This window comes from Bos taurus, chromosome 1 (assembly GCF_002263795.3).
Source record: "Bos taurus isolate L1 Dominette 01449 registration number 42190680 breed Hereford chromosome 1, ARS-UCD2.0, whole genome shotgun sequence".
NCBI lineage: Eukaryota > Metazoa > Chordata > Mammalia > Artiodactyla > Bovidae > Bos > Bos taurus.
The window spans coordinates 158,235,208-158,258,604 of record NC_037328.1 but is presented as its reverse complement, the minus strand read 5'-3'; the positions used below and the strand labels follow the sequence as shown (position 1 = coordinate 158,258,604).

Here is a 23,397-nt window from a genome sequence, read left to right as displayed (position 1 = left end):
ATACCTTTTTGTCCCTCTCTTCCTCTATTACTGCCTTTTGTGTTTAATTTGTTTATTGTAGTGAATTGTTTTCATTCACTTCTCATTTCCTTTGTGTATATTTTTATTTTGTGTGTGTATGTGTATATATATATAGAGAGAGAGAGAGAGATTGTGGGCTTTACATTTAACATCCCAAATTTATCACAGTGTAGTTTGAATTGATACCAACTTAACTTCAATAGCATACAGAGCAAAGTTTTGTTCATTATTTTATGCATTTGTCTTCTTTTTAATAATTTCCATGTTTTTAGTGAGTCTTCCTTGCCGCGCGCAGGCTTTCTCTGTGGCGAGCAGGGGCCTCTCTTGCTGAGGAGCACAGGCTCTGGGCACACAGTAGTTGCAGCTCTCGGACTCAGTAGTTGTGATGCACAGGTTTAGTTGCTCCACAGCATGTGGAATCCTCCTGGACCAGGGATCAAACCCACGTCCTCTCTATTGGCAGGGGGATCCCCATCTATTCTACCACCAGAGAAGTCCTACGTTTTCTTTTAAATCATATACAAAATAAAAAGTGGCATTACAAACCAAAAATCCTAGAAAACTGGCTTTTATATTTCCCCATGTAGTTACCTTCGCTGGCTTCAAGTTACTGTGTAATGTCCTTTCATTCAACTTGAAGGACTCCCTTCAGCATTTCTTATAGAGCGGGTCTGGTGGTAACAGATTCCCTCAGCTTTTGCCTGAGAGTATCTTGGTTTCTCCTTTGTTTTTGAAGTACGGTTTTGTCAGATACAGAATTCTTTGAACGTTTTTCTTTAGCGCTTTCAATATCTATACATTTAAAGATCTCAGTGCCTTTTTGATGAAAAACTGGCTTGTATGTGATGAGTCACTTCTTCCTTGCTGCTTTCAAGATTTTCCTTTTATATTTGGCTCTCAATAGTTTGATTATGTTTCTAGATGTAGACCTGAATTTTCCTCCTTGAAATTGAGTATCTTTCTGTGTACATTGATGTCTTTTTTTTTTTTTTTGCCATTATTTCTATAAAATTCTTTTCCCCTTTATCTCCCATTTCTTTGACTCCCATAATGCATATTTTGTGATTTGATTGTTGGAGTTTCATGGATCCCTAGGCTCTCTATTCACTTTTCTCTATTCACCTTTCTGCTCAGACTGCATAATTTCAATTTTCCTATCTTCAAGCGTGCTACTTTTGTCTGTTGCCTGCTCAAATGTGCTGTTGAACCCTTCTAGTGAATTCTGCATTTCAGCTATTGTATTTTTCAACTCCAGAATTTCTTTTTGGTTCCTTTTCTATTTGTTGAATTACCTTTTGGCATCATTTTCTCTCTACTTGAAGAACTTTAGACTTTCTTTAGTGCAGGTCTTAGAGCTTCCCTGATAACTAAGTGGGTAAAGAATCCACCTGCAGTGGAGGAGATAAAAGAGAAGTGGGTTTGATCCCTGGGTCAGGAAGATCCCCTGGAGGAGGAAATGGCAACCCACTCCAGTTTTCCTGCCTGAAAAATCTCATGGACAGAGGAGCCTGGTGGGCTACAGTCCATGGGGTGGCAAAGAATCATACAGGTCATATGTGACTGAGCACAGTGGCTACAACGCAGGTCTGCTAGGGACAGTCTCAGCTTTTGCTTATCTGAAAAAGTCTAAAGTACAATTAATGATGTTATTTCATTATCCTTTTAAATTTTATTTTTTGCTGAAGTATAGTTAATTTTCAGTGTTTTAGATTCAAGTGTACAGAGGAATAATTCAGTTATATGTGTGTGTGTGTGTGTGTGTGTATTCTTTCTCAGATTTTTTTTTTTTTTTTTGGCTGCACCATGTAGCATGTGGGATCTTAGCTCCCCAGTCAGAAACTGAACCCATGTCCCCTGCAGGGGAAGTACAGAGTCCCAAACACTGGACCACCAGGGAAGTCCCTCAGATTCTTTTCCATTATAGGTTACATTATAGGTTTTACAGGATATTGAGTGGAGTTCCCTGTGTTACACGGTAGTTCCGTGTTGTTTACATACCTTATATATGGTAGTGTATATGTGTTAATCCCAGACTCCTAATTCTTCTCTCCCTCACCTTGTGCTGGTATTATTTGGAATTTTTGTAGCTTCAGACATGACTAAGCAACTGAGCATGCACATCCTTGTGAATTTTAGGACCTTCTCTCATATTATCCTTCTTTGGTATTGTTATCAAAAGAATGTCCTTTTTCCAGAAGGAAGTATGTGTAAGAGTGAAACAACTTATTTAAAAAATTGGTAAAACTCGAGAATTCCCTGGTGGTCCAGTGGTTAGGACTCTGAGCTCTCATTGCCAAGGGCCTGGATTTGATTCTTGGTCAGGGAACTTAAATCCTAGAAGCTGCATATTGCAGCCAAAGGAAAAAAAAAAAAACTTTTTAAAATCTCATTTGTAAAACCATTTAGACCTGGCATTTTTCTTTGTGGAAATATTCTTTAGTGCTGATTCGGTATATTTAATGGTAATAAGGCTAGGTTAGATATTCTGAGTCACTTTTAGCAAGTTATACTATTCTAGAAATTTGTCTTTTCAAGCAAGTTAGCTAGCATAAAGTTGTTCATATTCCCTTTTTTTATCTTTTCAGTTACCTGTAGTTATGTTCTTTTTTCATTTCTAAAATGTGTGCCCTCTTTTGTTCCTGAGAGATCTAACCAGAGATTTGACTATTTTCAGTCTTTTGAAAGATCCGAGTTTCACCCTTGATTCTCTCTACTGTATGATTTCTCTCTCCTTTCTACTTTTTTTCCCCTAACCTGTGTACCGAAGTCATTAATGTTCAGACTTTATATTAACTTCCTAAGGCTTATATCCAATTAATTAAATTTCAGACAAATGAAACACTGGCATGTAAAGGGCAAGCCTTAAAACTCTCAGAAGACATCACAGGGTATCTTTCTGACCTTGGGAGCATTAAAGGATTTATTAAACAAGACACACAGAAAGAGTTAGGTATTAAAGCAAAACTTCCATTATAGTTAAGAACTTGTTAAAGAACTCCATAAAGTGAAAATTGAAAAAAAGTGAAAAGAGACTAGAAGATATTTGTAATACAAATAATCAACAAATAGTTAATAACTAGAATATCTTAAGAACTATAAATCAATAAGAAAAGGACAAGTAATTCAATGGAAAAATATTTGACATACCATAAACAGACATTTTTCACAGAAAGGGAAACATGGCTAATTAAAATAAAATCTAATAACCCTATTAGTAATGCAAATCTTTATCCTAATGAAGTACATTATATTCAGTAGATTGGCAAAAGTGACCGTTCTGAGTAATAGGATGAGTATCAATGAGAGCTCTTGTATTGCTAAGCTAATATGAATTGGCATCACTTTGGAAGGCAACATGGTACTTAGCTGATGAAGTAAGACTTGATGGTAACACGTGAAACTGTTAAAACTCCTATAAGAAGACACAGGAAAAAAAGACCTTAGTCTTGGCAATGATTTTTTTGGAGGGGGGAGGGTGATAAAACACCAAAGCACAAGCAGCAAAAGCAGAGATAAACAAGTAGGACCCATAAACTAGAAAGCTTAAAGTAGAAAACTTAAAAGCTTCTGCACAGCACCCCTCCCCCCCCAAAAAATAAAAAGGTCAGCATTTGATGGCTGTTTCTCTCACTGCTTGGAGCCTTAAGTAGTGGGATTTTAGTCTATCATATGTCTAAGCTGACTTACCTTCACTCAGGGCATCATGGGAATTGGGTGACTGTCTGTCAGTGCCTTCTGATTTTTGCAGAGTCAAACAATTAAAAAGAGAGAAATGGTCAACAAAATGAAAAGGCAACCTGTGGAAAAAATATTTCCTAACTATATATCTGACAAGGGATTAATATCCAAAATATATAAGGGACTCGGTGATGCCATACATCCATCTCCAAATCAACCACCACCGAACCAATGGACATGAGTTTGAGCAAACTCCAGAAAATAGTGAAGGACAGGGAAGTCTGGTGTGCTGCAGTCCATGGAGTCACAAAGAGTCAGACACGACTGAGAAACGCCACAGCAACAACAATATAAGGGGCTCATACAACTCAGTAGCAAACAAACACAAATATTGCAAGTGAAATTGGGCAAAGGATCTGAATACACACTTTTCCAAAGCAAACATATAAATGGCCAACAGGTTCATGAAAAAGATGCTTAACATCACTAATCACTGGGGAAATGCAAATGATGATGTGTTTATACAATGAAATAATATAACATAGGAAAAATTAATGAAATAAGGCTTCATGCAAAAACATGGGTAAATCTTAGAAATCCAATGGAGGGGGGATAATTCTCAGTAGACTGAACATAGTATGATGCAGTATTTAGGGGCGTACATATATGTGATTCATAAAAATGAAAGCAAAGATAATGACAATTCATAATAGCAGTTTTCTTTTGGCTGGAGTTGGGATGGAGGAGCCCGGGACAGGGGGAGACCTTACTACTAGATTCAGGTATATTAATCTAGTTCTTGGATTTAGTGGTGAGTTGACAGGTGCTCATTGTATTATTTTGTTTGGTAACTTAACATGTTTCATCTTTTTTGTATGTAGCAAATGTTACAGAATAAAATTTTAAATTTCTTTTAAAAAATAGAGGAGTGGCCATATGAGTTACTTAAAAATATATATATGCATGGTATTCCACTGAATTGGGTACACTGTATTTCACCTTGTAGGTTAAATATATTTGCATTTATTCAGCAAGTCATGTAACATTTCTCTCGTCATGGAAGTGATCGTGGCTTGTCAACATTTACCATATGCCTAGTGCTGTTCTAAGTAGTTGTTATTGTTCAATCACTAAGTTGTGTCCAAATCTTTTGTGTGGCCCCATGGACTGTAGACCACTAGGCTCCTCTGTCTGTGGGATTTCCCATGCAAGAATACTGAAATGGGTTGCCATTTCCTTCTCAGTCTAAGTAGTACTTCACATGTGTTAAGCTGTACAGTCCTTCTAACAACTCTGTGTTTTAAAAGATAGGCTCCTGAGGCACAGAGTTTAAAGCAACTTACTGAAGATTGCACAGCTAACAAGAAGAAGCGTCAGTATTGGGACTTCCCTGGTGGTCTAGTGACCAAAGACTTCATGCTCCCGGGCGGGGGGCCCGGGTTCTATCCCTGATCAGGTACCTAGATCCCTCATGCTGCAGCTAAGACCTGGGACAGCTGAGTAAATAAACAAATTTAAAAAGGGAAGAGCTGGTATTTGAATCCGTACAATCTGCCTCCAGGGCCTACACCTTTTAACTACTAAGCTTGTATCAATTGCTATAACGGCACTTATTTAATAAACTTGTTAAGGAAACTGTGTTGTTGATGTGGGGGTGGTAATAGAGATCTCAGGGGCAGTTATTGAGATTATCAGGCTTCACTGGGAAGCTGTGAGTCCTCCTTAGTAGGGGAGGGTGGGTGGAGAGAGAAGCCAGTGAGCAGAAAATGCTGTCCTTTTAAGAGCCTTTGCCAGTGTGTTTGTGTCTTCCCTTCTTCCAGAGACCATGGCGAGCCCAGGGAAAGACAATTATCGAATGAAGAGTTACAAGAACAATGCCCTAAACCCTGAGGAAATGAGGCGAAGAAGAGAGGAAGAGGGCATTCAGCTCCGGAAGCAGAAACGGGAGCAACAAGTAAGTTAACCTGAGTGTTCTCAAATGTGCTCTTTAGAGAGGTGGTTCAGCCACCATGGTTGGCCTCCACCTCACATTCTCACTTTCCCCTTGGGAAAGTAGCTTAGCTCTGTGGGCCACTCACCCAGTTTGATTTGTTGTGAAGAAATGTTGGAAGCTTTGAGAAAGAACTGTCCCTTATTCCTCTTCCATAATTTCGTACACCTTGTTATCATTTTAATTGTCTTCAATATAACTTTCCAGCGCTAACCCCTTGTTTTTACTCAGTAGTCACTGTTAGGTCTGGCTTTCAAGGCCCAGTCTCAAGCCTGGCCTTTTAAGAAGTTTGTCAACCATTCTGGGCTGCCTTCTATTTCCTGAGTCCATTCTTTGTAAGTCTCCCTAGAACTGAGACTATTAATGCTTCATCATCTGCACTCTGCCACACATCACCACCAAATTGGTTCCTTGCCCAGGTCTGGATGCTAACCTGCTTTTGCCCACCCTTATTTCTCTTCTTTGAAGCCTTTTATATATGTGTGTCCTTATACATGTGTGTGTGTGTTTATATATATATATATATATATAGGATATATATAGGGTGTGTGTATACATATATAATATATATGTATATCTGTGCCCTTTTATACAAAGGGCACAGAAATTTTAAAAGATTTGCTTATAAAAATGTTCTCCAAAAATATAAACAATAGATGTAACATAGAAAGTAAAGCCCTTGAATATCTTTCCATATCAGTAGATAAAGTTTGGCATTTTCTCATACACTAGCATTTCCTTGACAGTCATGCCGTAATTTAACATCAGGTTGTTCTTTGTTCCTTGTTTCTATACACCATTTCTTCTCTTTCCTTTCAGCTTTTTAAACGGAGAAATGTGGAGCTGATCAATGAAGAAGCCGCCATGTTTGATAGTCTTCTCATGGACTCCTATGTGAGCTCTACCACTGGGGTAAGACCCTTGCATGTGCTTCAGGCAAGCTTGAGAACTACTTGCTTCTACAGAACAGAAATGGAGCAGTTCATATCATCTAGTAGCTTTACCAGCAATCATGCTAATCTCTTTATTCCATGGGCCCTTTTGTATTAGGCTAGTGCGAACGTAATTACTGTTTCAGACCATGAATTTTAAATCATTCTAACTAGACTCAAACACATCTTTATTAGTCAAAACAGGAACCATTATAATCAATTTGTTTTTGCCCACAAGAAATAAGTTTTTTTTTCCTGTAGCATAAAAATCTGCGCTTCAGGATTCAACAGACTCTTAGAAAGCATTTTCTGCCTCCTGCTGGTTGTGGAAGCGTTTTCCCTAGAAAAAGAGATGCTTGAAGAAGTGGCAGTTGGTGAGAGGTCAGGTGAATGTGGCAGGTGAGACAAAACTTTGTAGCCCAGCTCGTTCACCTTTGAAGCATTAGTTGTACGGCAGTCAGGCATCGTCTTGGAGAAGAATCGGGCCGTTTCATTGACCAGTGCTGCTGCGGCATTGTCGTTTTCAGCGCATCTCATCTACTTGCTGAGCATACTTCTCAGATTTGTGGTTTCACCGGGATTCAGAAAGCTATAGTTGATCAGACAGGCAGCAGACCACCAAACAGTGACCATGATCCTTTTTTGGTATAAGTTGGCTTTGGGAAATGCTTTGGAAGCTTATTCATGGTCCAGCCACTGAGCTGGTCATCATCAGTTGAAAATCCACTTTTTGTCTCATATCACATCTAATCAAGAAATGATTCATTGTTGTTGCATATAATAAGAGAAGATGACACTTCTAAACAACAATTTTTTTTAATTTGAGGCACCCACCTATTGTGTTTTTTCACCTTTCCAATTTGCTTCAAATGCCAAATAACCATAAAATGGTCAACATTGAGTTTTTCACCAACTTGTCATGTAGTTAGATTTAAGAGGATAAGTTTCCACGGATCCTCTCGATTGATATTGTCAACATCCGATGGCTGGCCACTGTGCTCCTTATCTTCAAGGTTCTTGTCTCCTTTGCAAAACTTCTTTTAAAAAAAAAAAAATCAGGCATTTATAAACAAGAAAGCGTACATTAATTACATAAAAATAGTTTTCGAATAGTAGAGTAGGTCATTAGAGTATTGTCATTAGCAGCAACAAAGGAGAGAAGGGATGGTGATGTGGACATTCCTCGCGAGTACCAGGGGGCAAAACTTCTTGGACACACTGCACTGTACATTCGTTAGCAGTTCCTGGGCCAAATGCGTTGCTGATGCTGCAAGTTGTCTCCACCACTTTACAACCCATTTTGAACTCGAATAAGAAAATAGCTCAAATTTGCTTTTTGTCCAACATCATTTCTCTAGTCTAAAATAAATATAAAATAAACAGCAAGTAATAAAACAGGAGCTGGTGATGGACAGGGAGGCCTGGCGTGCTGCGGTCCATGGGGTTGCAAAGAGTCGGACACGACTGAGCGACTGAACTGAACTTAATAAGTCATTAGCAAAAAAACAAAGTGATAAATGCACATTAAAGTGATGTATAACATAACCACATTTATTTAAGAATGTATTCCAATATCAGGCGGCAAAGTTCAACAGTGCAAAACAGCAATCACTTTTGCACCAACCTAATCCCCAGTCAGCTTAAGGAGTCAGCAGGGATTTGTCTCTGGTGAAAACACCAGAGGAAACATTTAAGAGGAGCTTTCAGTTGCCTCAGAGGTTAAGAATGACTTCTAAATGTTCCAGCTTGAAGCAGCTATGGATTAAACATCTGAGCTGCTGTTGTGCCTTCCTCTTGGCCTCAAGTCTTTTTTTTTTTTTGGCTATGCTGGGTCTTCATTGCTACGTGCAGGCTTTTCTCTAGTGACAGCTACTCTCTGGTTGGGGTACAAGAGCTTCTCATTGCAGTAGCTTCTCGTTACAGACTATGGGCTCTAGGTGCACAAGCTCAGTAGTTGTGGCATATGGGCTTAATTACTCTTCTGCATGTGGGATCTTCCCAGACCAGGGACTGAACCCATGTCTCCTGCACTGACAGGCAGATTCTCAACCACTGGACCACCAGGGAAGCCCTGCCCTCAAGTCTCAGGATGCCAAACAGGATTATGGGCTTATATCTGGCTCTAGTGTTGGTTTGCAAAATCATGAACCTGTTTTATGTCCTAGGAGAGTGTGATCACAAGAGAGATGGTGGAGATGCTCTTTTCTGATGATCCTGACCTGCAGTTAGCAACCACACAGAAATTCCGGAAACTGCTCTCCAAAGGTACAAAGCCTAGACTTCCCCAGGGAGGCCCTGCATGACTTAGCCTCTTGTTTCCTCTCACTGACCTCATCAACTACTGCCCTTCACTCATTCTGCTCTAGCCCTGCTGGCTGTGGCATCCTTGGACAAGCCAGGCACATTCTTACCTTTGCATGGGCTGTTCCCTCTGCTTGATACCCTTTAGTTGCAGATATCTGTGTGACAGGGCTTCCCTGGTGGCTCAGTGGCAAAGAGTCCATCTGCCAATGTAGGAGAAGCAGGTTCGATCACTGGGTCGGGAAGATCCCCTGGAGAAGGAAATAGCAACCAACTCTAGTATTCTTCTTGCCTGGAAAATCTCATGGACAGAGGAGCCTGGCAGGCTATATTCCATCGGGTTGCAAAAGAGTCAGACACGACTCAGCAACTAAAGAACAACAATCTGTGTGACAGCTGCTTCATTTCTGTGGTTAGATCCTGCCTTTCTCAGCAAAGCCTACCCTCACACCATATCTAAAATTGCAGCTCCCCCACCCCCTGCAGCATTTTTAATCTCCTTACCTGGCCCTACGTATTTTATTTCCTATTACACTTATTACCTTCAAACATAACAGTATTTCTTCTCACTAGGATATAAGCTCTATGAGGACAGAGACTTTGGGTTTGATTCACTGTTGTATTCTTGGTACCCAGAACCACGTCTGGCACACATTTTTTGCTCAGTAAAAATTTGATGTATGATGGGAAAAATATTTTCTTTTCTCCCAAGGACTTTTGTCCTTTGACCTTGGGAGGACTTTTCTTCCTCCCAAGAAAAGAATGCTGATCTTAGAAGGGAAGTGTGTAGACTAGCATTGCACCTACTTTGGTCATCTCTCTCGTACTTTCTTGCTTGCTTAGGTAGGTAAGGTTATTTACTTGCTTAGATTTAGAAAGCCAAAGGTGAGCATACTTAGATTAGGATTGGCTTTACTCTTTAGATTCTCAGCTATTTGATACAGTTTGAAAATGACCTGCTATTGTTAAAACTACCTCACCAGAAGGAAGCTTGGGAGTGTTTATAAGGATGGTGAGGAGTATGTAGGAAGGATGGTGGACTGACCCCAGTGAATGCATCACCCAGCCCTTCTCCTGACTTCTCCTCTCTTTCCTTTGTCCCTCTCCCAGAGCCCAGTCCTCCAATAGACGAAGTTATCAACACTCCAGGAGTGGTGGATCGGTTTGTGGAGTTTCTGAAGAGGAATGAGAATTGTACCTTACAGGTGAGGCCCAGGGTGGAGAGGTACCAGATGAATGCTCTTTTTGCCAAGAAATTGCTATGGCACGCTTCTGCAGACACAGCTCTGAGAATGAAACATTTAAGGGGATGCTGTTACCTCAGAGGACTTGGCCTCAAGTAAGAGAGCCACAAACTCTTCCCCAAAACAGTCTCAAAGGAAAGATACCAGAATATGACAGGTTCATTATTCAGAGGTTGTAATATAGAATAAATATGTATATATGTATGTACGTATGTATACATATACATACACAAAACGTTCTAGTCCATTTCTAATTCTGGAGTGAACCACTTTCCTTCTCTGGGTCTCTTTTATCACAAATGAGTGATGAGCCACTGTACGAGAACTTATTAGAAATTTGGCTGAAAGGGTCCTTGAGAGACATCTCACTTTTATCCTGGTTTCAGAAACGAATAAAGTGAAGTGCAGGAAATCAAAACATGGCTTGCCGCAACCCACTCCAGTATTATTGCCTGGCAAATCCCATGGACAGAGGATCCTGGCAGGCTTCAGTCTTTTGGGTCGCAAAAGAGTCAGACATGACTTAGCGACTCAGCAGCAACAACCTACTGAGGTGGTGGGAGAATAGTAAAGATTTGGTGTTGCTCCCAGGTCTCACTACTTTTCTTTCATTCTTTCTCCTTCTCCTAACTCTTTCAACCTCTCTGCCTCTAGGAAAAACAAACAAACAAACAAAAAAAACGTGGCTTGCCCAAGGACTCATGGGGGCTGTGGTGGTGCAGGACTAGACCTGGGACCATGGAAGCCTAGCTCTGTCCTCCTATTATGTTATGTCACTGCCAGTAATTCTTCCTTTCTTTTAAAGGAGAAGAGGGAAAGGCTTGTGTTGTTTTTGTTTTTTTTTTTTCAAGTCAGGGGCAGGAGACGTAGCTGCTCTGAGCCAGCTGGTAGGCATGGCTGCTCTGTCTGGAATGACCTCTCAGTCATGGCTTTAATCTCACTTTCAGTTTGAAGCTGCCTGGGCTCTAACAAACATTGCCTCTGGAACCTCTCAGCAGACCAAAATTGTCATTGAAGCAGGGGCCGTCCCCATTTTTATAGAGCTGCTTAACTCGGACTTTGAGGATGTACAGGAACAGGTAATACCCAAATTTGACTTAATTCTTGATGATGTCAGCGGTATAATAAAAAATGTATTTTGTCTTTATCCCCAGTTAAGAGGTTAAGAGCAAAGAGCTCCTAAAAACCTTGGGATTTTCTTAGTGATCCAAGCGTCTTCTGTTATCCCTAAAGAGCACGTTTGCAACACACCTCAGTGTGTGCTCATGAGATGACTCAGGGTGGGGCCCTAGATAGCTTCAGGAAGGGAGGGCTAGTGATCAGAAAGACCAAACTTGGGATTAGAGAATAGGAACTTTTAACCCCACCCCACCCCCACTCTTCCCACCCCTCCTCCCCAACCTCCCTAGGGATGTTACAGGGGGTAAATATTGGGTTATAAAAATCTTGAACAGTGAGATTCGGAGAGCATCTGGGTTGGTGCACACTCACTGTGCTGGGAAGATGACCTGCCTGGAGAGGGCACAGGCGTTCTGTGCAGCCCCTACTCTTTGCCCCATGCCTTGCCCTCTGCATCTCTTCCATTTAGCTCTTCCTGAGTTGTATCTATTAAACTGCTAAACATGAGTACAGTTTTCCTGAGTTCTGTAAATCATCGCAGAATGTGGAACTCCTGAATTTATAGCCAGTTGGTAAAAAGTATAGGTGGCACCTGGGAGTTGTAACTAGTATCTAAGTGAGGCCAGTCTTGTGGGACTGAGCCCCCTACCACTGAATTGATGTGGCTTTCCTGGTAGCTCAGTTGGTAAAGAATATGCCAGCGATGCAAGAGACCCCAGTTCGATTACTGGGTTGGGAAGATTCCCCTGGAGAAGGGAACAGCTACCCACTCCAGTATTCTGGCCTAAGAGAATTCCATGGACTGTATAGTCCATGTGGTCACAAAGAGTCAGACACAACTGAGCGACTTTCACTTTTCACTGACACGGTATCAAAGAATTGATGTAGAAGAAAACTCCACATGTTGGGTGTCAGGTGGTATTGGGAAGAAGACACCACAGTACCCATTTTTCAACATCTATGGATCACAAAAACCCTACTTCCATTTCTTCCGCTGGAGTTTTACTGGTTGACTAGAAGTGGAGTGGTACTGGGGATTTTTCCTCTACTAAGACATTAGGGTTGGTCCTATGAGACTACAAGAATGCAAGTTTCCCATCATTTTCTCCTTTTATGGGAGATGAGGAGGTGAGGATAAGGAGGTTTTTGGTTTGGCTTCTCTGGCTGCAGGACAGTGGCAGCCTGCTTTCCCCCCTGAACCCAGGAATTCTCAGAGGAAAAGTCCTCACAGAGCAAGCATGCAATAAGGATGTCAGCAAGGAGGGCGCCTGAGCTTATTGGGTATGTTTCAGGCCGTGGCAGGGTGTTCGTCCTGGTCACCGCCGTGTGTCACTCTGGGTGCTCACAGAAGCCGCTAGGCTCTGTGGCTGACAGTTCCATCCTCGCTTTTTTAGGCAGTCTGGGCACTGGGAAACATAGCTGGAGACAGCTCCGTTTGCCGAGATTACGTCTTGAACTGTTCCATCCTCAATCCTTTGTTAACGTGAGTAATTACTGTCATTTGCACCTGGGGCATCTGTAGGGCAGCCATGTAGCAGATCTTTGGGGGACAGTTGACCTTAAGATGATGAGTAAATCCAAAAATGCTAACTAAAAGTGCATTCTGGTTGACAGAGTAAAAGTTATCTTCTGAGAGTAAGAGCCTTGTGCCACTGGCCTGTGTCTTTTGCTTCTGAGCCAGAGGACAGAGGGAGAAGTAGCCCATCTGGAAAAACCTAACCTTCTCTGCAAAATGCATTGATTTTCTATGGGTTTATGCATAGGTACATTGGAGAGCTCTGTTGTAAACCACAGATCTAAGACCCCATGCAGGGTCATATTGATGCTCCCATCCCTTCCTCTATGCCCTTAAAGTAGAGCTACATCTAAACCAAAGCAGAAGGAGGAGTTTTTCTTCAGAAGTCACAACCTCGTAAGCTACTATTAGAACTCTTTCGTGGGCCTGTCACAGAAAATCAATCCGTACTGCATAGCTAAAGCCCTCACACTAAAACTTCATTTAGCATGCTTATTCAAGGTCCAGCTCTCTGTCCTTATTAGCTATGGGCTTAACAACCGCATCTGGTCCTAATCCCCTATGAAGATGTAGGTTGGCCCCCTGGACCAAACTAACTCACTTAAATTATGGGTAGGAAAAGACAGTGAGGCGGCTAGAGTCGTAGGGTCTGGTTGGATGTGCTCCAGGGGCTCATAGACAACGGCTCTATGCAAAGGGCATCATTGGTCAGGATCTGGCTTCTGTGTCTCCTTCAGACTCCTTACCAAGTCCACACGACTGACAATGACCCGGAATGCGGTCTGGGCCCTGTCAAACCTCTGCCGAGGAAAGAACCCACCCCCAGAGTTTGCAAAGGTAAGAGAGCTTCTTACCAGTTCCTGAGTAATAGCAGGTTCCTTCATATGGAGGAATTTTGACATAGGAGTTTTCAAGTCTTTGGGGAACCCTCAGAGTCTCAATCCACGGGAAACTCAAAGAGGCAATCATCAGTGAAGTAGGTGATCTCATGTGCCAGGGTGGTAAAGTGAAAATGTGGGCCTGATGGCTTAATGTAGTAGAAATCTCTGGGCCTTAGACTTACGCAGTAGAGGAGGGCTTGGACATGTTAGGAAGTTAGTGGTAGAGCTGATGTAACCCTGTCCCCCTATGAACCCCTCTCTCTCTGCTTCCAATAGGTCTCCCCCTGTTTGCCCGTGCTGTCTCGCCTACTCTTCAGCAGCGACTCAGACTTGCTGGCAGATGCTTGCTGGGCCCTCTCTTATCTATCTGATGGCCCCAATGAGAAGATCCAGGCAGTCATAGACTCTGGAGTCTGCCGGAGATTGGTCGAGCTTCTCATGTGAGTGATCCTAGTTAGAAAGGGTGCAGATTCCAAGCTCAGAGCTGCAGTTAGCAGTCTGCTGCCCTGTGCAAAGGTCTGGACCCATGAGTGCTACAGGCCTCGGTGGTCAGCAGACCTAAAAGCTTGGTGCTGGGCCTCTGCTGACCACATCTCCCTCCTCTGTAGGCACAACGATAACAAAGTGGCTTCTCCTGCTCTGAGAGCTGTGGGTAACATCGTCACCGGGGATGACATCCAGACCCAGGTAAGGAGGAGGAGGAGAGCTGTCTGTGGGCAAAATCCTTCCCTGCCGTAGACTTTAGTCCTGGGGGAGGCAGTGTGATCTAGGAGAGAAAGCATAGGCTTGAAGGAAAAATTCCAACTCTGCCACTCTGTATGATTTGTGGGCAACTTGGTTGCCTTTACTTTTTGTATAAATTGGAAGCAAGTCATTATCCATTGGGTGCTATTGAAGAAAAACTGAATGGAATAACTTGACTTACTACCTGGGACATGGTAAAGTCCCAGCTTTTCTGTTATGGTACCTTTGAAATACTAAAATCTTTGGAGCCTCACCCCCACTTCCTAACTAAGCCTTTAGGATCCCATGGGTAACCTCATGTTAGTCCTCTGTTAGTAGTAAGTATAGTTCAGTGCCATTAAGTGCATTCACATTGTCATTTAACCATCACAGTCATCCATCTCCACAACTTTTGCATCATTCAGAACTGAAACTCCGTGCTCTTCAAGTAATAACTTCCCGTTTCCCCTTCCCGTCATCCCCTGGTAACTACCACATTACTTTCTGTCTCTTGGGAGTTTGACTCCTCTAGAAACCTCGCGTAAGCCAAACCATATATGTTTGTTCTTTTGTTTCAACTTACTTTACTTAGCATGTTTTCAGAGTTCATTTCATATTTTAGTATGTCACACCTTCATTCCTTTCGGTGGCTGAATAATATTCCTCGGTACACCTGTGCCGCATTTGGTTTATTCATTCATCTGTTGATCGACATTTGGGTTGCTTTCACCTTTTGGCTAGTGTGAGTAATGTTGCATTGACTGTTGGCATACAAATCTCTGTCTGAGTCCCTGCTTTCAGTTCTTTGGGATATATACCCAGAGGTGGAATTACTGGGTCATGGGGTAATTTTATGTTTAAAGATTTTGAGGAACCACCATACTGTTTAGCACAATGGCTGTACCATTTTACATTCCCACCAGCAATGTGCCAGGTTCCAGTTTCTCCACATCTTTACCAACAGTTTCTACCATCTTTTTACCATCTTTACCAACAATTGTATTGCCTGGATTTTTTAAGAATAACAATATTTTTATAATAAATTTTATAATTATTATAATAAATTTTTATATATAATAATTTTAAGACTATCCTAGAGACTTCCCTGGGGTCTGGGGGTTAAGAACCTGCCTTCTAATGCAGGGGACTCGGGTTCAGTCCCTAGTTGAGGAACTAAGATCCCACATGCTGTGGGGCAACTAAGCCTGGATGCTGCAATGAAGACCCAGCACGGCCAGAAAAACAGAATAACTGCCCTATGAAGTGTGAAGCTGTATCACTGAGGTTTTGACTTGCACTTCCCTACTGAGTAACGGTGTCTGGCATCTTTCATGTGCTTGGGGCCCCTGCCTATTTTCTTCGGAGAAATGTCTGTTTACGTCCTTTGCCAATTTTAAACTATGTTCAGCTTTTTTTTTTTTTTTAATGTATTCTGGATATTCGTCTTTATCAGATATATGATTTGAATATACTTTCTCCCATTCTGTGACTTGTGTAATTCACTCTGTTTAAAGATGTCTTTCGGTGCACAAAAGTTTTACATTTTGATTAAGTCCAATTTATCTCAATTTGTCTTTTGGTGTTCTAGGTCATTCTTAACTGTTCAGCCCTCCCTTGCCTCCTCCACCTCCTGAGCAGCTCCAAGGAGTCAATCCGAAAGGAAGCTTGTTGGACCATTTCAAATATCACTGCTGGCAACAGGGCTCAGATACAGGTAGAACAAGCAGTTGGGAGATTGAGGAGCGGTGGTAGAAAGGCCTAGGATCACAAGACTTTGTGGGATATTGCCTTCTAGATGAAAAAAATTCTCTTTTGAAATTGGGATCAGTGTATGCTGTTGGTCAAAGATTCTGTGGAGCAGAACCCAGGTTCTTCTGCATCACCTTATGTATATGGGAAGGACAAAGGAGAACTTTGAGGAAGGGGAATGTGTCTAAATCTTAGCTGATTTGTGTTCTGGATTTGCTTATTCTCCTTGAAATGACTTTTTTCCCTCATATCCCACCCCCGAACCCTCAATTCTTCTCAGGCTGTCATAGATGCAAACATCTTCCCTGTATTGATCGAAATCCTTCAGAAAGCAGAGTTCCGTACAAGGAAAGAAGCAGCCTGGGCCATCACCAATGCCACATCAGGAGGAACCCCTGAACAAATCAGGTACCACAGTCCTTCCCATTGTTTGAGTGATATGTTTACTCTACCTGTCAGCTTATGTTAACTGCCTTTGCTGGGATAGGTCTACCCCTGTTCAGTAGGGTTTAACCGATAAGCTGCTAGAGTGTAGCCTCTTTTCCCTCCTAAAGAATGGACACTTAAGACACAGACATTCATCTCTCCTCTGCCTCTTTCTACCCACAAGAGAATTTAAATCTGTATAATTCACAATTACTCATACAAATGAAAGAGAACCATGCGATGGCTCATTCAGGGCAGTTTCCTTGAGAAATCATTTTTGACAATGATACTTGGGAGAAGTAAATAGGAAAGCTGTTTTGTGTGAAGATGCTCTTTGATTCTGCTTTCCATTATGAACTTGAGTTGGAGTGATGGGAATTAGAGAAGTACCTTGCCTTCAGCTTGTAGCTTAGGAAGGGGGAGTATATTCAGCATATTATAAAACCTTAGGAGAAAAGGATAGCTTTTGAGGATATAGGTTTGTGAATGGCATTTTGGACAGGAAAAGGCCTAAGTAAAAGTACAAAAATCAGAAACCTAGAGACATTCACATGTTTGACTGGAATGTAATATTCTTGGAAGGGAATAATGTGAGATGAAGCTAAAAAAGCTTAGGAGCCTGATTGTATTGAGAGTAGAACTTGGACTGTGAAAATTTTAAGCAGGGAAATGATGTTTCAGAGTAGGTAGTACTGCTACAGGGACACATTACAGACCAGGAGAAATCTGTGGCAGCCTTCTACATGGAAATGAGCTAAACCAGTATTATTGACGGGGTGAAGAGACTGAGATAAAGCCTGGGTGTTTATGAGGGCTCAGGCAGAGTGAATTGCTAAGAGCATTGATATGTGTGAAGGAGACCCAGGGACCCCGAGCACTGGCCTGGCACCTGCCTTATCTTGTCTTGATTTAGAACTTAACTGGTCTCTGCCCTTCAGGTACCTGGTCTCCCTGGGCTGCATCAAACCCCTGTGCGACTTGCTGACTGTGATGGATTCAAAGATTGTGCAAGTGGCCCTCAATGGACTGGAGAACATCCTTCGGCTTGGAGAGCAAGAGGGCAAGCGCAGTGGCTCAGGGGTCAATCCCTATTGTGGGCTCATCGAGGAAGCCTATGGTATGTGCCTTCTCCCCAAACTAATGTCTGTCATAAGTAGAGTTCAGTTCTAGTTCAGAGCCTCTGAAGTAGTATATGTATGTGAGGGTATGTGGTCAGCATTGAATGCAAAGTTTTATCCCACAAGTTCCATTTCTTCTGAGGAGCAATAGATCAGTTCTCTTTCTGATAGGCTGTACCCAATAAGTAGGTTATGGTACAGATGCAAAAATAAAGCTCCAGAATTGATAATAGGATAAGGAGCTGGAAGGCATGTTTTCAGCTGAGTTTCTAGCAAGCTCCTTTCTTTTGTTTTTCCATTATAAACAAGCTTATTACAAGATACTTGTAAGTTCTCTGTGCTGTACAGGAGGTCCTTGTTGTTCATCTATTTTGTTAATAGTAGTTTGTATCTAAGGCTTCCCGGGTGGCACAGTGGTAAAGAATCCTGCCAATGCAAGAGATGTGGTTTGATCCCTGGGTCATAAAGAGTCCCTGGAGGAGGAAATGGCAACCACTCCAGTATTCTTGCTTGGAAAATTCTGTGAACAGAGGAGCCTGGCAGGCTACAGTCCATGGAATCCAACTGAGCAACTCGTGTGTGTGTGTGTGTGTGTGTGTGTGTGCGCGCGCACACACACACAAACACACACAGAATTTGTATCTGCTAATCCCAAACTCATAATTATCCCTCTCCACCTTTCCCCCTTTATTAACCATAAGTTTGTGTTCTGTGAGTCTCTGTTTTATAAATAAGTTCACTTCTATCAATCTTTTTTAGATTCCCCATATGTGATATCATACGATAATTGTCTTTGTCTGATTTGCTTTACTTAGTATGATTATGTCTGGGTCCATCCATGTTGCTGCAAATGGCATTATTTTATTCTTACTTGGGGCTGAGTAATTTTCCATGGTAAATGTACACCACATCTTCTTTACCCATTCATCTGTTGATGGACACTCAGGTGGCTTCCATGTCTTGGCTATAGTAAATAGTGCTGCTATGAACATTGGGGTGTATATATCTTTTCAAAGTAGTTTTCTCCAGATATATGCCCAGGAGTGGGATCGCTGGATCATATGGTAGGTCTATTTTTAGTTTTTCAAGGAACCTCCATAGTGGCTGCACCAGTTTACATTCCCACCAACAGTACAGGAGGGTTCCCTTTTCTCCATAGCCTCTCCAGCATTTATTATTTGTAGACTTGGTTTGTTTTTGGTTTTTTATTTGTCATACCTCTTGGCTTGTGGGATTTAGGCCTTGGTAGTGAGACTGCTCGATCCTAACCATTGGACTTCCAGGGAATTCCCCTGAAGACTTTTGATGATGGCCATACTGACTGGTGTGAAGTGATACCCTCATTATAGTTTCGATTTCCATTTCTCTAATAGTTAGTGATGTTGAACATCTTTTCTTGTGCCTCTTGGCCATCTATATGTCTTTGGAGAAATATCTGTGTAAGTCTTCTGCTCATTTTTTGATTGGGTTGGGCTTTTTGTTGTTATTATTGAGCCATGTGAGCTGTTAATAATGTTTTAGAAATTAAGCCCTTGTCAGTTGCAAATATTTTCTTCCATTGTACAGGTTATCTTTTTGTTTTGTTTATGGTTTCCTTGGCAAGTTCTGTTAGGGGTACTGGATTGACTCACTGCTCATCTCCAAGAGATTCAGAATGGTTAACAGTTTGCCCAGGTTAAACCACTGATTAATAACTCACATTTTAGTTGTTTTCCTTTGGAGTTATGTAATTTTAACTAAAGATCACAGCTCTCCTCTTTCAGATCAAAGAGAGACCTAATCATATTACTTGTGTTTATAAATGCTAATATACCTCAGGGAAGGCAAAATACATTCATGTTTTATGGACCCATAGTAAAGCACTCCAAGTTCATTCATCTCCCTGCTTCCTTCTTGCCACCATAGGCTTGGATAAAATTGAGTTTCTGCAGAGCCATGAGAACCAGGAGATCTACCAGAAGGCCTTCGACCTCATTGAGCACTACTTTGGTGTAGAAGATGATGATAGCAGCCTGGCTCCCCAAGTGGATGAGACGCAACAGCAGTTCATCTTCCAGCAGCCTGAGGCTCCCATGGAGGGCTTCCAGCTATAATGTCTGCCTCCAGGGAGGGGAGGGGATGGGAAGCACCACCAACCAGCGGAAGAGCAGCCCTCTGGTGGGCGGGAAACCAGCCCCACCACCATCAGCCACCACACACCTCTGCTGCCCTGGAAACTGTGCTCTTGACCTGCTCCGACCCCTTCCCTGGAGGGAGCACCCTCTGGACAGACAGAACCATCTGAGGCTCACGTTTGGGTTTTGTGACAAGAAGGGGACGTGTTGGGTTTTTCTTCCTTACACTATATTTTGGCTGCACATATGTCTTTAACCCAGGAGCCCAGGGGTAGACAAAGGAGGACTGAGGTAACCAATTTTGCACCTTTTTTTTTTTTTTTTTTTTTTTAATTTTTATTTTTTTCTTCTTTAGTGGTGACTTCCTTCCCTATTATCTTCCTTCATCCTTCCCAGTCCTCTGCCCTGATCTGTGTAACTCTTATCTTGGGTACTTGAGCAGATGGAATATTCCAGAGGTGGGGGGGTGGGAGGGGATGGGAGAAATCCAAAACAAAGTGTTCTTGCTCTGACAGAATATTAATCTTGTATGCTTGGATTGAATTATTTAATTTTTTCTTTTGCACATTTTTTCTTGTATTAAGATTGCTCTTTCCCAGAGCCATGAGTTCCTGGTATTAAGAAACCCAGCTGCCAGCATTGTCTGGGACTAGAGACTGAGGGGGAGGTCACCATGAGAGAAAGGCCCCTCCCTCCCTCTAACCCCTTGCCCAGACCTCTTTAGTTTGGGAGATCCCCTTCACTCTTCTGGGGCATGTGCACCAGTGGGAGTGAGCAAGGAGGAACACAGGTCTTCAGACAGGGCTTCCCATGTGTCGCTACTGATCCCATGTTTCCTACCCACCTTCCAATGGTGCGACCTGATTTCATTTGTTTACTTGAAAATTCCCCTCAGAGTTGAAATGAACCTCTGAGGTAGCTGTATTTTCTCCTAAGCACGCGACAGAGGGCTATGGTCCTTGCTTTCTCCTGAGGAGAAAGTCCTTGCTCGGGTGACCCATAAGTTGCAGAGGAGGTTGGAGTGAGAGTGTCATGTATTGGGATAGCCAGGGGATCCTTGCCTTTGGCCTTTCTTCTCCTCCTTCTTCCTCTTCCATAGGTGGATCATGTATATTTGACTTCCAAAGGAGAGAATGTCAAAAAGTTCTGTATTTTTTTATATTCTATATATTAGGTAGGTCAATCTTATTTGGTCTCAAGAGGAAGAACTGTCCCTGTAATTTCTGTAAGTAGGATACCGTGAGGAAGACCAAAAAGAGATGTGGAAGTTCTTTGGCTCAGGAAGCCTGAACTTGATCCATCTCTCTGCTTGGGTTCCAGGCTACCACCTGGACAAACCCTTAGCCCTGGAGCCTTCATATCACAGGTCAGCCTAGTCTGATTGTCCCAGTACCTGAAGGGAGCAATGGCTCGAGGGCCTGGTCAAGTCTACCACTCTGGTCCTTAGAGCTGAGCATCCTGCTCGCATCAGGAAACCCAGACAGCAGTCTGCCTCCTCAGATTCAGTCTCAAATGCCCTTGTTCACGTGAGTTATCACAGGTGGCTTTCTCTCTCACTACAGAAATACAGCAGCTTCAGGACTTTTTTGAGAGTGACTGATAACTTCCTGGATTGGGATCCCTGTACATGGTTTGGATATTGCCCTTCCTGTGACACTTAAAATCCCAATGCCTTGCCTTTTCCCTTTGAGTAGAGCTACTGCAGTGCCTCACTGGCTTGCCTCTATGCATCAGTGGATTACACAGTAATGAAGTAAAGCCCAGCTGATGGGGTGAGTGGAGCAATTTGTTGGCTAAGTGTAGGCCAGTGGTGGAGCTGAAGGCACACTCTGTCTGCCCTGTCGCTGCTTCCCCACAGAGATCAGTTAGAGATGCCCTGGTCCAAGCTGTATTTTCCCTTCCCCAGAAACAATGCCATTCTTGCTCCCATTCCTACGTATCCCACCTCTGGCTCAGGTGAAATCCATGCCACTCTGCTTACGGATAAAAAGTTCAGGTCCTTTTGCCCATTGGTTTTGAATCTGCCCTCTTTTTCGAGTATTGAGATCCAACTCCAGAGGCGTTTTCTGAGAAAAATGGTTGGGACTAGTGGTTATCACTGAAAAGTGATAGCAGAGCCATACCACCTCAGTGAGTCAGATGCTCCTCTGCAGTTTGGCCATGATAATTACCAAGCCCCACTCTCCCTGGTAGGCAAGGGGCAGGACCCTCTTCACTTGGCCTGCTGACTCCATTACTCCTACAGTTCAAAAGAAAGTCACCCCACCCCTTGATCTTGTCCAACAGCCAGAGCATTTGAGTAAGAACTACTTCTTGTATCTCTAGCAATAGTTAAGTCCCTGACACTGGGGCCATATTCTTCCTGTGAGACGTACACATCCTGCCTTGCCCAGCTGTTCCTACTTTTGCTTCAGATCTGGGACATGTACTAAATAGAAGACTCTTCTGATTATCAGTTACTGCTTGAAGGCTGCTTTCTCCAAGGACTCCAAAGGCTGAAGTGTCTCCCAGGGCACAACCTGAGGACAAATTTCTCATCAGCTAACATGGCCTCTCGGAGCTTTCCTTTGTTTAGTGTCTTCCTCAGACTATGTTTTCCCATTTTATTCCTCTGACCCTCCTTTCAGTTAACAGGTGAAGTTCTTCGAGCCCCCTGAGATGGTAACATCATCTTTTGTGTCCCCCTCTCCTTTGTTCATCTTGCAAAGCAAAATATTGTTTCTTTTTAGCCCAGGCTTGACAGTCACTCTTCGTGGACAGCCCCCCTCTGGACTGCAGACCCTGGCCCAGGTGAAGGCAGAGTTTTCTGACAGATTTCTGAATGGATGTTACAGGGATGAAGGGGCTCCCCAGCCTGCTGTAGGGAACAGCCAGAGAAGACCTGTATTTGAAAGGTTAATGGTTTGGCACATAGTTATTTGCATTTTAAAATCTCTGGTGGGTTGGTGATGTTTAGGTGTGGATTTAGGGGACAAGGAACCGTTTTCTTAGCTAAAGTGTTCAAGTACTGTTTTGAACAGCTATTCATTTTTGCCAGCCCTTCTGGACATCCCACACCCACCCATCTTTGCTAGTCTTAGAAGACTGAGCTATCCCCAGTGACTGGCTGGCCTTGGTATTGGCTGCAACCTTGTTAGAACCACACAGGTTCCATCCTCACCTAGCCAGCCTGTTTACTTCAGGCAGTGGGTACAAAGGACCCTTCCAAGGACAGATGTAAAAGACTTCAGCTTTCAGGGACCCTTTGTGTTCCCCTTTACCTAGAACCCCTAGATCTACTCCCATTCTCTTTTCCCTTGGAAGACTTTCCAACAGCTCTATTTTTTAGAGCTGAACTACACAGATTATAGCTGCTACTATGCTTAGTCAGGGAAGAGCAAAAGAAGGCTCTCGGGTACTGACTTTCTATTTCCCTCAAGCCAGACCAGTTTAATCTGAAAACTCTAGCAGAATGAACTGGACTTCCATTTTCTCACATATGCCTGCCCTCCCCCTACACTCTATTATTATAATAGAGTTACCTTTTCTAGCAAAATAGAAGGTAAGGAGACGAATGCCTATCAATACTTCCTCCTCCCACACGCC

At 42.6% G+C, this 23,397-nt stretch overlaps 1 protein-coding gene and 1 non-coding gene across 2 annotated transcripts; both read left to right on the top strand.

Moving 5' to 3' along the window:
* The first annotated feature begins 3,633 nt into the window (after nt 1-3,633).
* LOC112448330 (small nucleolar RNA SNORA79) lies at nt 3,634-3,781 on the top strand. The gene has a single exon (XR_003036696.1). It is a non-coding gene; the product is annotated as a small nucleolar RNA SNORA79 (small nucleolar RNA).
* A 1,738-nt stretch (nt 3,782-5,519) lies between these two features.
* KPNA6 (karyopherin subunit alpha 6) lies at nt 5,520-20,327 on the top strand (the record flags this gene model as incomplete). Its single annotated transcript, NM_001075954.1, is given in 13 exon segments — nt 5,520-5,653; nt 6,509-6,601; nt 8,787-8,886; nt 10,033-10,127; nt 11,114-11,245; nt 12,680-12,768; nt 13,539-13,638; nt 13,959-14,122; nt 14,291-14,369; nt 15,994-16,119; nt 16,435-16,562; nt 17,519-17,697; nt 19,604-20,327. Coding segments are annotated over 13 exon segments (1,607 nt in total), but the record flags the coding sequence as incomplete, so codon positions are not given.
* Between the last annotated feature and the right edge of the window lie 3,070 nt (nt 20,328-23,397).